Here is a 13,958-nt window from a genome sequence, read left to right on the forward strand (position 1 = left end):
CAATGAAAAATTCTCAGGTTTCTTCTCTGGTCTATGTGGAGTCCTCCTAGGAGGGTATTTCAAATGCATGTTTGGTGGAGGTAGAACATACAAGACAAGGGAGGGCATTTGAGGGTCCACTTCATAACTTGCATAGGAATTACAGCTTGCCTTCCTTACAAGAAGATTTAATTCTTCAGCTTGGGAGGTATTGTTTATAGCTGGAAATATTTCTGATGATTTTTTAGTGTGGGATACCATATGTTTTATGGAGAACAAAGGCATAAGAACCATGTGCCTTTTGATACCATTGTTTGCAAATTTTGCCAAGAAGAATCACCGGTAGTTGATAGTTACTTGAAAATTAGTGTGAATTAGCACATTAATTAGAAATTGGCCTTTTTTCTTCTTAATGAAAATATGACTCAAAATATAGCTGAAAGGCTGCTGGGCGGTGTTTCCTTGCTTGCAGTTTTTCACGTAGAAGCTGCTGCAAATACTGTTGTTCTCTGTTACCTCTCTGGCCCCAGGACCGAATGGAGCTGAGTGTCTTTGTCCACATGAGGGGAACTGGTATCTGGCCAATGACAATAAGTTCTGCGTCCAGGAAACTGGTGCCCGATGTGAACATTCCGAATTCACCTGCCTCAATGGCCACTGCATCCAGGAGCAGTGGGAATGTGATCATGACAATGACTGTGGTGATGGCAGCGACGAGCTGGAAATTGTCTGTGGTGAGTAGCCCTCCTGGTGCTGTTGTCAGCAGGGAGCTTATGATGTCTTCATGCCAAGTGTGTGGTGTAGAATCTTGCTTTGTGTGAATGGGTTTGAGATCTGTGCCCAGGTGTCCTGTTAGTGCTGAAAACATTTACTCTGATAACCTGGACTGCATTCCTGTTAAAACACCTAGGGAGTGGTTACCTGCAAAAAGCATGGATTGACATCCTGATTATGCTGATTATACTCTGTACAGACTTGGAAAAGTTAATTGGCCCTGGACAGCTCGTCTGTAAAGTGGAGTGATTACTGGGGTTCCCGCGAGTAGTTAAAGAGACAGTATATTAAAAACACTTAGCATATGGGGCAGTGAGTGCTAAGCATGATTAGCATGGGACAAAGGGCTTCAGTAGGTCATTGTTACCATTTTATTAGTCTTCAGAGCAGAGGGTCATTAATGCAGTAATTATATGGAGATCAAGGCCAGTCTTCAGCTTCCACGGAGAATGGAATAAAACAGTGGACCTTGAAATTGTTTGCCCCAAATAAGCTGCATTTGCGTGCCTCGCTGTGACTGAGATAAACGTTTAATTTGAGATGACAGAGAAATGGAGCAACTTTAACTTTTTGTGTAAAGTGCATCATTTGTTTAAAAAGGCATGCAGCAAGCACATTTTGCTTAACCCAACTGATTTAAGGTGTTATCTCCCTTTGCATGCAGTTCAATTTGCAGGCATTTTTGCCTTGGAAAGTAAACTCAAATGGTGTCCATTTTATTTAATTGGATCTTTTTAGAAGTGAGGCTGCTGCTTTAATTAAGTTTCTATTCAATGTTTTTTCCTGCCCTTAGCATTTCACACCTGCCCACCGACAGCCTTCACCTGTGCCAATGGGCGATGCGTCCGATACAGCTATCGCTGTGATTACTATGATGACTGTGGTGACGGCAGCGACGAGGCAGGTTGCTTGTTTAGGAGATGCAACGACACCACGGAATTCACTTGCGGCAATGGAAGGTGCATTCCTCTGGAATTTGTCTGCAATGGAATGAACAACTGTCGTGACAACGGCACTACGGATGAGAGAAATTGCCGTAAGTTTCTCTGAACTATATATTATGGTTTGGGGCATGAAATCTTAGATCGTGGGAGATGAAACTTTTACATAAAAATAAGAGCATTCTGAAATCCAAGTATTTATCTACGATGTAAGTTTCCTTTGGATAGAATCTACTAAAGCAATTCTACATAATATTTGAATTATTTACTTAAATTGATAGATACATGAAGCTGTTCAATATTTTAACCTTGCATATTTTGTCCTTGGTTTACATATCTGCCAGGTTAAAAGTTGGCTTGATAACCTTTTTTGTATTGCTTTTTAAAACTTTACTGATAGTACTGATAAAAATATTGCGCAAATGCATTGCAGTTAGTGTGTATTGCTCAAAAGTTATATAGAATAGTGTTCGGTTTCTGCCTTTAATTTTTCTAGAAAATAGCTTTTGTTAATACTTTCTCTAAACTTCCTGGAATTTATGCTTAACATCTTAGGAGAACAAAGGAGCAGAGGGTATGTTCAAACATGATATTAAAGTTTGGCTCTATTTACCTGTTTTGCTGCTTTTGTAGGCAGAGTTACACTATTTGTTTGTTTGTTTATTTATTTACTTATTTACTTATTTATTTAGTGCTGAGTATCAAATCCAGGGCCTTGTGCATGCTAGATACATGCTATACCACAAAGCTACCTTCCTAGCTGCATCTACTTTAAATTTTTTTTTCAAATATATACCAAAATAGAAAAAATGCTGTAGAATAATGTGTTCAGCACTCAGCTTCTGCATTTATCAACCAATGCCTGTCTCCCCTTTTTTCCTAGTATTTTAATGCAGTTCCTAAACAAACATTTCACAGAAAAAGACATTTTGAAAGGCAGCTACTGTCTCATTGTAATACCCAGCAAAATCAGTAAGGCTCAGTATCCTTGAATACCCAGTCCCTATTCACATTGTGTCATCTTTTTGCTGTTACTCTGTTCAAATTCCGAGAAGATCTGCATGTTAATTTTGATGGTTAAAACTCTTTAATCTCCTCTTATGTCATAAGAGTTCCCACATTTTATGCCATTAATTTGTTAGAAAAATTGGGTAATTTTTTTCTGTGGAATATCTCACATTCTGAGTTTGCCCAATTATATAGTTGATGCATTGAGTTTATTTTATCCCTGTGGTTTCCTGTGAAGTGGATTTATTAATTCATTTTAGTTAATTAAGTTTATTAGTATTACATAATGATCACATTCATCACAGAGAACTTGTACCTGTACATGATATAACTTGGTGCTTTTTTCTCCCCCATTCCTCTACCCTCCCTTCAACCCCTCATTCCCTGCTTGTTTACAAAATCTTTGTTTCCATTTTTCCCTCCTTTTGTGAAGTGGATCTAGACCAAGATGTTTGGTTGTGTGAGTGTCAGACCTTTGGGTAAGAATACTGGCCCTGGAGCCGAGTGTCACATCATGCGGCACAGAAAACTTGCCAGTGACTCAGGCGTCGGCCACATCTCCCCTGATGCAGCGCCCATCCACTTTTCACGTGGCAGTGATAATGTCCGTGGGCGTTTGTTTCATAAATCAGTTCTGTTACGAAATGAACTCTGAGATTCTGTTATTGCCTCCACATTTGTTAGTTGAAGTTCTATAAAGAAGAAACTTCCCCTGTCAGACATTTGATGGTTACTACAACCTGCAGGATACATGTTTAATTCCTCTTGTTTGTCAGTTTTCAAATAATGAGTTGGTGACCAGTGAGCACTAGGCTTGTGTTTTTTTCCCTGAGGCAGAACCTGGCTATGTAGTTAGGCTGGCCTTGAACTTGCTACTGTAGGTGGCCCAAGCTGGCCCTGCACAGTGGCCTGAATGCCTGCCTCAGCCTCCTGAGTGTGGGTATTACAGGTGTGCTACACAGCCGTCACACCTGGCTCCCTTTTTATTTTATTTTCATTGAACTCATGGATATTTATATGTTTGAGTTTTATACAGTGTCTCCATTTATTCTTTCCAGTGTCTAGTGTCCTGTCTTAGGCCCGTGGAGCCTTGTTAAGTTGGATCCTTGACCAACTTCACTCGCACTCAGCACCACTCAGGCTTAGACCTGTCCTGTGCCTTTTCCTTCCAAGGCTGCGATTGGCACTTACCTAAGGAAACCTCTTCTCTTTTTTGGTACATAAATATCTGCCGCATGTTGAGAGGGTATTCTTGTTTGATTCTTGTTGTCTCTGGGGAGGTTCAGTGGACAGAGCTAGGAAATAGTTTTTAAGGAAAAAAATACATCTATATGGATTTTTTTATCACTAAAAATTGGCAATATAGGTTGTTTACTTCATAGGTTTTATAATTATATATAATCAAATCTTATGTAGTTATTAACTCTTATGCTTAAAATATTATTTCTTAATGACAGAAATAAGGTATTTACTTTATTCTGCAATCACTTTAAAATGCCTATAATATTTTCAAAATTATTGTACCTACAGAAATAAATTTAAATTTTCAAAATTATTGTACCTACCACCAACCATAAATACACTAAATACAAGGTCCTTCATGTGCTTAGCTCTATCCCACTGGTGATATACAGTCAGAACATTCCCTTTAAAAATATTTGAAGAGAGGGGTGGTAGTACACACCTGTAATCCCAGTCCTTGGGAAGCTGAGGCAGGAGGTTTGCTGCAAGTTTGAGGCCAGCCTGGGCTACAGAATGCCTTCAAGACCAGGCTGGACTACACAGTAAAATACCTTGTCTCAGAAAACTTTTTAAAATATCTTACTATTAGCAATATATTGTGGAGATCACACTGTCATTCCTTATTCATATATGGAGACCTTCTGTAATCCTTTTATGACTACATATTGCTCTATTTTGTGGCTATGCCATAGTTTATTCAACTGAGAATTGGGCCTTTTGTGGATACCATTAAATAGAACAGTTTAAATTACAGAGTACCCTCTGCTCATCTTTCCTCCAGCATCAGCTAGAAACATCTCTCCACTAGAGAACCTACAGGTCACATAAATGTGATGGATTGTGCCTCTCTGATAGCTTGGAAAACGCCTCCCTTCTGCTGGTTTAAGTTTTGCAATAAATCTGTCAGCACAGACATGGTTTGTGATACACATATTCGGTGGGTGTGTTGCCAATGTTTTTCTGGTTGTCTTTTTCAAGCTGAACGCACTTGCCAGCCTGGATACACAAAATGCCTGAACACAAACATTTGTATCTCTCGACTTTACTTGTGTGATGGAGACAATGACTGTGGAGATATGAGTGATGAAAACCCCACTTACTGCTGTGAGTAAGACAGAACTGCTTCTCTTTCTGTGACTCCAGAGAGGTGTGTCAGGAACTAATACAGGGAAATCAAGCCTGGGTGTTTGTGCTAATTTCCAGTTGTCATCTCAAAATGATCTTTGTAGGGGGCTGTGGAAGGCGGGTGCTTTAGGATGTGACGGGAACATGTGAAACCCCCTTTCTCTCTGTTCCCTGGTTGGCTGCCTCCGAACCTACATATTTCTTCCAGAGACCTTTGAAGTTGAAGAGCCCATTCTTCCAGGGTCCTCAAGGGCCCCATGCAGAATTTCCATATTGAGCCCTTAGCGTTATTACTAATATGATTAAAGCAGTTACTAGTAACTGATATTTTAATATCCCTTAGTATGTCTGAATTTCAGAAACCCTTCATTTCATTTCAGCAACTTGGTTCATTCAAACAATTTCCTGTATTTACAGCTCAAATTAAAAGGTCTTTGAGACTGTTAGTGTAAGTAGATGCATCCTGTAAGAATTTAGTAATTGACCTTCTCTATAATGGGCTTATGTAATTAAACTCTGGTCATGGTTCCCCCTCAAGGAAACTACTTGGCATCACAATAGTTTGTCAGTAGGCCAGGCTAAAGTCCAAGAACAGGAATTAGTTGTAATAGCAGTGTGAGGAAGCAGCCATCAGATGGCTGGGAAGATCAGACTTCTGACCTTTCAGGGACCTAGCGTCCTTAGTAATTCTTCCTTAGCAAATCATCAGATACTATGGGCCAAAGCAAGGGAGCTTGTAGACCGTAAGAATTACAAGGTCTGACTCAGATTTGTTTCCAGACAGTAATATAGAAAATATATCTAAAGCCCGCAATACCTAAGGTTATTTGACAAAAGCAGGAATGTTCAAGCATAGGTAACGTCTCCCATTTACTCATCCTGTATAAGTAGGGTGAATAGGAGAACTTTGCTGTCTCTTGAATCATGGCCTAACATTTACAGTCATCTTAGGGCTAACATGGTTTAAATGTTGTGTGGGGTACGGTCAGACATAGTCATAGACATGGGCAGGGAAAAAAAACCAGTATATTTTACATGAACTTCTATTTCCTTTATCATAAGATAGTTCTTTTGTATTTCTAACAAATAGAATTTATGGCTTGGACTTTTGGAATCTTGAGGAAAACATCTGGGAAACTGGGGTGGTATTGCCTCCCTTCTGCCTCCCGTATACCTCCTGCCCCAGGGAAGGCTTGTACAAAAGCCATCCTGCAGGCCCAGCCTTCCTCTCTTGGCAGCTGTGGTCCAGTTCAGAGAAGACAGATGGGAAGCTGCATGGGTTTTGCTCACGAGTGTTGTCTTCTTTCCCTGCTGCAGCCGCTCACACATGCAGCAGCAGTGAGTTCCAGTGCTTGTCCCCTCCGCGCTGTATTCCTCGGGCCTGGTACTGCGATGAAGAAGCGGACTGTTCTGACAGCTCTGATGAACCTTCCTCCTGCAGTGAGTCTGTGAACATGAAAAGAATATGATGCCACTTAGAACCTCAGTCTCTCTCAGCCACTTCAGATGCAGAATAGGGTTGTGCTAACGCTACCAGCCAAGGTGTCAAAGCCACACAGCAGATTTTCCTTATAGACCTGCCCATGCAGGGTCCTGTGCCGGGACCTACCAGAATATAGAAGACATGTCTAATTGTAGACATCTGAAGATACAACTTCAGGATTTCTTTTTTTTCCTTTTATTTTATTAGTACATGTTAACAGTACAAGCATTTTACAGTCATCTTAGGGAGTTGGTAGCATGCACAAAATATGGTTTGCTGCTTTTTTTCTAATCCCCTCTCTTTCTTCCTCCCTTCCTCCTCCTCTAGTTCCCTCTTTCCTCTTTTCAATCTTGTTAATATTATTAATCTCTTCAAAGAGCCTATTAATGTCCAGGGCCTGGCCCTTCACACTAGTTTGTGAAAGATCTTGGTACTCTTACTGTTACCACTAAACTATCTCTCATAATAGTTAAAATTAAGTTTTCATTTGCCTTAAGCTAATTGGAGTTCCTACATTTATGGGCCCAGGACAACTTGATTAGCTGGATAGAAACATATTGGGTCAGGACTAAAGGATTTGAATCAGTGATGGCCAATTTAAAGCAGAATGGTGACAGCATTTTTACTCAGTAAATATTCATTGAGCACTTATGTTCTAGGCACCGTGGGGTTGCACCAATGAATAAAGATCAAATCCCTGCCTTCGTGGAGCTTGTATCTTAATGAGAAAGATCAGATGACAAATACAACAAAGAAATAAATCGAGAGGAACTTTGAAAGATTATAGGTGTTAAAGGAAATGAGAGCAGGGAGGCAGGGATAGGGAAGTCCTTGCAAATGAGTTACCCAAAACAAAACGGTTTTAGACAAAAAGAAGCTTCTAAAATAGAAACATGCAGTGGTGGGTAATTTTTATCATCCCTTGAGAAAAACTGAGTTTCTACCATAGCTGTAAGGGGACACTGAATGTCATATTAGACACCAAAGACACTTGGGACTTTGCACTGTCGATTGCCTTCTTCTCTCTCTGACCATTGGGCACTGGTATGCCTCTCCTTGGAGGCCCGCCTGCCTTAATCCTGGAAGGCTAGGCATTGCGCTGTTCCAAGCTTTTTAGACAACCCGTCTATAGCAACGTCTCGCACAAATTCCAGACTATAAACCGCTCTTTTCACCTAGACTGCCTCTTACCTCTTCCAGCGTATCCTGAGCGGACATGCCTAGCGAGTGAGTTCAAGTGCGACGGTGGCAGGTGCATCCCGAGAGACTGGGTCTGTGACGGCGATAATGACTGTGGGGACATGAGTGACGAGGATGAAAGGCACCACTGTGGTAAGTGAACCCACTTAATGCCTTTGCAGAGGCATCTGTGTTGGGGAATTTGGTAGATCCCTGTTAAGTTGAACACTTGCCTTATTTTTTTCTTTGATGTCATCCACTTAAACACGTTTACAATGATGAAAAATGACTTTACGTTTATTTTCTTTTTCTTGCCTTTGGCTGTGCTTCTCAAGCAGGTAAGGAGAAACCAGATGGCCACTCTTGATAGCAACTTTCCCTGTGTAACAACTGACCATGCTTCCAGTTCCCTCTCTAACTTTCTTTTTTTTTTTTTTTTTCTTTTCCCGTACTGGGAATCAAACTCATGACCTTGCTGTTGCCAGGCAGGCGATGTGCCCACTGAGCTAAATCCCCAGCCCCTTCCCTCTCTAACTGTAGAGCTGGGAGTTGGGGGTTGAAGTTACTCTTAGTGAGTGGTTTATGGAATATCATTTTCCATCCCCAACAAAGCATAATATTCTTACCTGACATGTGTTTGCAGAGTCCATGGTGGGATGATAAAAAGCGTGGCATCCTGGTGCTTGCATTTGATGGTGACCTCACAAGGAGGGACTCTGCTGGTGGTCCACAGTTCTGTGTGCTCTATTTACTGAAACGGGAGGCTGGCAACTGCACATACGGGGATTGTAGCAAATATTTTGTCCTTTCCTTCTTTTATCTCCTATTCATCTGCAATACCTGCTCTTTTATTCTGCAGACATACTTGGGATGGTAGCTGTAATACAACTGAAAAAGCACCAACTTTAAAGAAAAAGAGCTGAGTTTGAAGCCCTAGCCTTTTCTCCTAGTTGTCTGACTTTGAGCTGTTTAGTTAACCATGTTGGGTTTCAGTATTTCAATAGAATGAACATAAACCACGTACCCCTCTTCAGTCTGTGTGATCATACAGTGTGAACCAAGACAGTCAGTGCTGCCAATCTGTAAGGCATTTGGACACCAAATTGGATAACAAAATTAGAGTGGATTCTGACCTCTAAGGACAAAACACCATGATCTTATATTAGTTTTATGGAAAATTACATGAGGTATATTATTGTGTTCACTTCCTATTCCTTAAAAATCCAGAGTCCAAAGCAATTAGAATGGAACTTTTGGAGGTATTATATCTATTGTCATGATAGCAATGTGATTTGTCTTTCTGCTTTTTTAAAGAGTTTTTTTCAGCTCTCGGGAGGGTGTTAAGTAGCCTGGAGCAAGAGAATGGACTATTTACAATGAATTCTCATGTGGTTTCTGATTCTTATATGCTTTGGTTTCAGACCAGCAAACCTGCTCCAGTTCTGAGTTTCACTGTGTCAACAGCGCACCTTCAGGCAGGCGGTGCATTCCCCGAGCTTGGGTCTGTGACGGCGATGCAGACTGTGCCGACGCCCTTGATGAGCATCAGAACTGTACCCGGAGATCTTGCGCTGCAGACGAGTTCACCTGTAATAATGGACTCTGTATCCTACAATCATACAGGTGAATTGGGGATTAAAACATTTCCAGAAAACCTCTCATGGGCTGGGGATTTAGCTCAGTGGCACAGCGCCTGCCTGGCAAGTGCAAGGTCGTGAGTTTGATTCCTGGTACTGGAAAAAAACCAAAAAAAAGGGTATTAAAACCCAGAAAACCTCTCATATCCATGGGAGCAAGGCACAGTGGTTGCAGTGCGTAAGGCCCTGGGAACTTTGAGTTTTTCATAAAAATGTTTAGATTTCTTTGAAATCAAAAGGAAAAAAAATAGCTTTTTGTGTCTTCATATGTAATACCAATAAATCTGCCTTTTTACTAATTTGCTCATTTAACATGATTTTTAATATTTTTATGGATGATGGGTCCCAAGAAAAATCGCCCCGGGTCCATGAAAGGAATCATGTGGCCTTACACAGGCCAGGGAGGTGAATGAAGGTAGATTGGTGTAAGAAAATTATTGTGTGAAGCTGGTAGTCATCTTAGTTTTCCATTTGGAGTACAGGCATGGGTACAAGAAGTACATCACTTTCTTTTCTGCTCTAAGAAAGTAACAAGGCAAGCGTGAGGGCAAATGGAGTTGACACTTAGGTTCTGGGTCAGGGAGACAGCAAGGAGAGGCAGGTGGGGCGCACTGAGCTGTATGTTCCAGCCAAGGACGCAGATGTTGTTTTGTCATGCAGCAGTGAGCACGAGAACTTCTGGTGCTGTTTTTAAAGAAGTTGGAGATGTGGCTTTTCACATGAAATACTGTGATTTTAAATGCTCTCCCTACCTTTCTGTCCATTTCATTTTTCTCTTTTCTTTCCCCTCCAGCTTCTAAATTGCTTTTGCAAAGGGCTTTTACAGAACAGAAAGAAAGATACTGTTTGTTTGGCAACCTGAGCTGTAGGGTTTTATTTAAATAAATGCAAATTCTATGTGTCTGGAGTGCCACAGGCTGCACTAAGTGCGCTGTTAATATGAATTCTCCTGCTTGGCAAAATGCATGCTCCCCCATTAGGTACAGTGGGTGGGGGTATTTTTTCTACTGAGTTTTTCTCTTTGGGTCGTGATTGATGCTGCTGACAGACCTGGCTAAGTCTGAAGTGTGAGCAGCTTGCTGGAATAAAATAATGATGCACAACAGTACCTCAACATGGAGTGGTAGGTTTGCCTAGCTGACTTCCTTTTCCGTCTGGTTTTTTGAGACAGGGTCTCACTGTGCAGTTCAGGGTGGCCTTGAATTCACTATGTAGCCCAGGTTGGCCTCGAACTCACAGCGATCCTCTTGCCTCTCCTGAGTGTTGGGATTAGAGGTGTGTGCCACCGTATCTGGCTTTGTTTTTCCCCCTTGAGCTGGAAGCAAACTAGAGAAAGGAAAGCACTGGTGTCTCAAATCCATTGGAAGTGAGACCCGAGGACACCATACATGGCCAAACCAGTTGCCTTTGTCATGCTTTCTTTGCCATCCCATGCATGTTTTGGTGGAAATCACGTTGGCAGTGTCCTGAGTTTGTGGATGGCAACTTTGGTCAGCTTACTGGGTCATAAGTCAGTTGTAAAATTGACCACGCTCACCTTGGTTGCCTTATCATTTTGTAATGCTCTGCCATCTGCTTCTGGGCTTTCCATGGTAAGTTTTCTCCATGTTCTCAAATATTAGTTTTGTCCACCCTTAACCTCCATTCCTGCATAGTCATGATGAGTTTGTCACTATCAGCAGAACTCCTTCAGTAATCATGACTTTAACAAACGTGATCTTGGATTAATGTACAGAGTAATGTACAGAAGAAAGGTCAAGTTTGCTCACACAGTTTCAGGAAACTTTTGTTTTCATAATGCCTGGGAATGTTAGATGCCAGAATAGCTTCTAGAAGTACAACATGCTGTCTCTCTTTGCCAACATTGCTTGTAAACTACTAACTTCTTACCTCTTTCCCACCACCTCACCAACTTACATTTTATGATAGGTGACGGTAGACATGTATGAAAGACAGCAGGAGTGGGCCTGCCAGTGCAGGAATTCAGTTACTTCAGTGGGATGGACACATCTGATAATCATAATATGTAGCACTCGCCTTACACGTTTCCTCTTGGGCATGGGTACCTCTATCATATAGTTACCTGGGAAGTAACCTAGTTGCCCCTAAGTTATCTCATTATCTGATGACTAGATTTGAAGAACACCAAAATTACAAAGATTATATTTAATTAACCATTCAGCTGGGGGAAAACATTGTAACTCTAGATCCACATTTCTCATGATAGCAACTATCATTGAGGAGAACTGTGTCGAACATCAGATATTGGATTCTCCTAGAGTTGGCATTGGGGTAGATGGGGAATCTGGGGAGACAGGGACTGAGGCGCTGATGATCTTGTTATTGGGATGGTCATCCTGGCATTCACGTAGATAGAGGAGGAAGCAAAGCCTCAAGGAGTGACAGTTGAGAGTTATCATCAACCTCACTGCTTTTGGCCCTTGGTCTCCCAACGCAGGTGTGACCGACGCAATGACTGTGGTGACTACAGTGATGAGAGGGAATGCTCGTACCCGGTGTGCCGGGAGAATCAGTTTACCTGTCAGAATGGGCGCTGTATCAACAAGGCCTTCGTCTGCGATCATGACAATGACTGCGGAGATGAATCTGATGAGCAGGAGCACCTGTGCCATGCCCTGCAGCCCACGTGCGCCCCTCACCAGTTCAGGTGTGACAATGGGCACTGCATCGAGATGGCGAAGCTCTGCAACCGCCTGGATGACTGTGCAGACAACAGTGACGAGAAGGGCTGTGGTGAGTGCAGCAGAAACCTGGGGACCACGAGGAAGGGAGACTTTATGTAGTTCTCCGTCTGTGGACACATACTAGGGCTTCTCTTCTGTCTTCTATGTAGAAAAAATTTTTTTTGTTGTTTTGTTTTGTTTTGTTTGTTTTTTTCCGGTACCAGGAATTGAACTCACAACCTTGCGCTTGCCAGGCAGGCACTGTGCCACTGAGCTAAATTCCCAGCCCCATTGTAGAACATTTCTAAAGAATTACTTCCACTTTTTTATCAGAAGGTTAAGGTTTCATGGGTATAAGGTAAAGACACCAACACTTTGGGCTCCTTTTTCAGTTAGGCAGCCATTAGAAAAACAAAGGTGAACAAATATCTGGACCAGCACTCGAGAGCATCGCAAAAAAAGGTGTCCCTGAAGGAAGGGGACATGTTGGGTCTCTCTGGCCACTTGGAGTGACTTGTTACCCAGAGTGTGCCTCTCCTGGGACTCTTTAGCCTCTCTGAATTTTCATACTCGGGTGATGCAATGGGAGTGTTTAGTCTCACCCAAGAACCATAAGTAAACCAGTCGAGAATTTACAAAATGGGTACTGTTTGTTTAGTATCATCTTAAACTCTATAATGTTGGTAAGTCAGACTGCTGCTGATGTCCAGTCCCAACACTGTTCTATGTGTGCTGACACTGCCTCTGTGATAGAGTAAAATTGCTTTGAAGGAGAGACCATCTTTTTTCCTTTATTTTATTTCCCTGTTGCACTGGCTTGTGGTCAGCACTCATCAAATGTGCTTGCCTAGTGGACTCAGAAGTATAGAGTGGTTTCTGCTATTGTTGGAAAGAAGACTTGTGAAGCAACACTGAAGATGCTGTGGATATTAGGAGGAGGCGTGTCTGTGTATATTGTGAAAACCATGTGAAACTGGCTTTGCTCTAACACAAGAGAATCTTCTACAAGTTTCTACCAACATTTCAAAACCATGACATCAATCCAAAACCGTAAATTAAATTAAGAGAAAAACACTTTATTACATATTTATACCAAAATTAAAAGGAATTTCCTTATATTTAATTGTAACTCAGGTAGATTCCCATTAGGTTTTAATCAATATTGTTTGACCTAAACTATAGGAATGAGAATCTGCAATTGTACAGAATTCAAAATGAAATTTTTAACTTGAAGAGGAGGTCTCTTCCAAGCCTGCTAAATATCTCTTGCCCCCTTTGAGACAGTTGTCTTTACGTTGATGAAGCTGGCCTGAAACTTGTAGGATTCCTGCCTTAGCTTCCTGAGTAGCTGGGTTTATAGTAGTATGCCATCATGCCCAGTTTAAGCATCACTTTCTACCAAAAGGGAGTTCCAATGATGTTGTAAACCATTTTCTTTTGCAAATAGAACTTACAGATGCGAAATGAATTGTTTAGGGCTACATGGCACACTGCTAGAAGTAGAACTAGATATTTGGATTGTGGATTTTGCAACAGATGAAGTAATTTTAGTCTGTCACTCTTGCTGAGCGGAGAATTGAGAAACATGAGTTCTGTTTCCTGCATGGATGTTTGTGGGGTGGGGCTGGCCACGTGTCACAGGACTGCCAGAGGTAAACTGCTGCAGTGCGCCTAGGGTTGAACGCAGGCCTCTTAGGAGAGGAAAGCTGTGTGCTCAGGGAGGGCACACGGTGTATCATACCACTGGAAGGAAGACATTGTGAATCTGCATTTTTCCCCCTTAGAAACCGATTTTCCTAGCACACTGGGAAGGCTCTTTTCTTTTTTGCTTATCTGTCTCCTCTCCCCTCTCTGCTGCCATTTTGCTTTAAAAATTATTCATTAATAAAAGTTTGGCAGACATGAG

The 13,958-nt window shown here is 41.7% G+C and overlaps 1 protein-coding gene across 1 annotated transcript in view; it reads left to right on the forward strand.

Moving 5' to 3' along the window:
- Positions 1 to 13,958, forward strand: part of Lrp2 (low density lipoprotein receptor-related protein 2) — a 159,778-nt gene that overhangs the window by 99,400 nt on the left and 46,420 nt on the right. The window contains exons 44-50 of the mRNA XM_013518692.1: positions 510 to 713; positions 1,547 to 1,789; positions 4,923 to 5,048; positions 6,387 to 6,509; positions 7,753 to 7,884; positions 9,153 to 9,354; positions 11,827 to 12,122. Of these exons, the coding sequence (XP_013374146.1) occupies positions 510 to 713; positions 1,547 to 1,789; positions 4,923 to 5,048; positions 6,387 to 6,509; positions 7,753 to 7,884; positions 9,153 to 9,354; positions 11,827 to 12,122 (1,326 nt within the window). The remainder of the gene's footprint in view (positions 1 to 509; positions 714 to 1,546; positions 1,790 to 4,922; positions 5,049 to 6,386; positions 6,510 to 7,752; positions 7,885 to 9,152; positions 9,355 to 11,826; positions 12,123 to 13,958) is intronic.

Source organism: Chinchilla lanigera, unplaced genomic scaffold, assembly GCF_000276665.1.
Source record: "Chinchilla lanigera isolate Chin_1 unplaced genomic scaffold, ChiLan1.0 scaffold00048, whole genome shotgun sequence".
NCBI classification, from domain to species: Eukaryota; Metazoa; Chordata; class Mammalia; order Rodentia; family Chinchillidae; genus Chinchilla; species Chinchilla lanigera.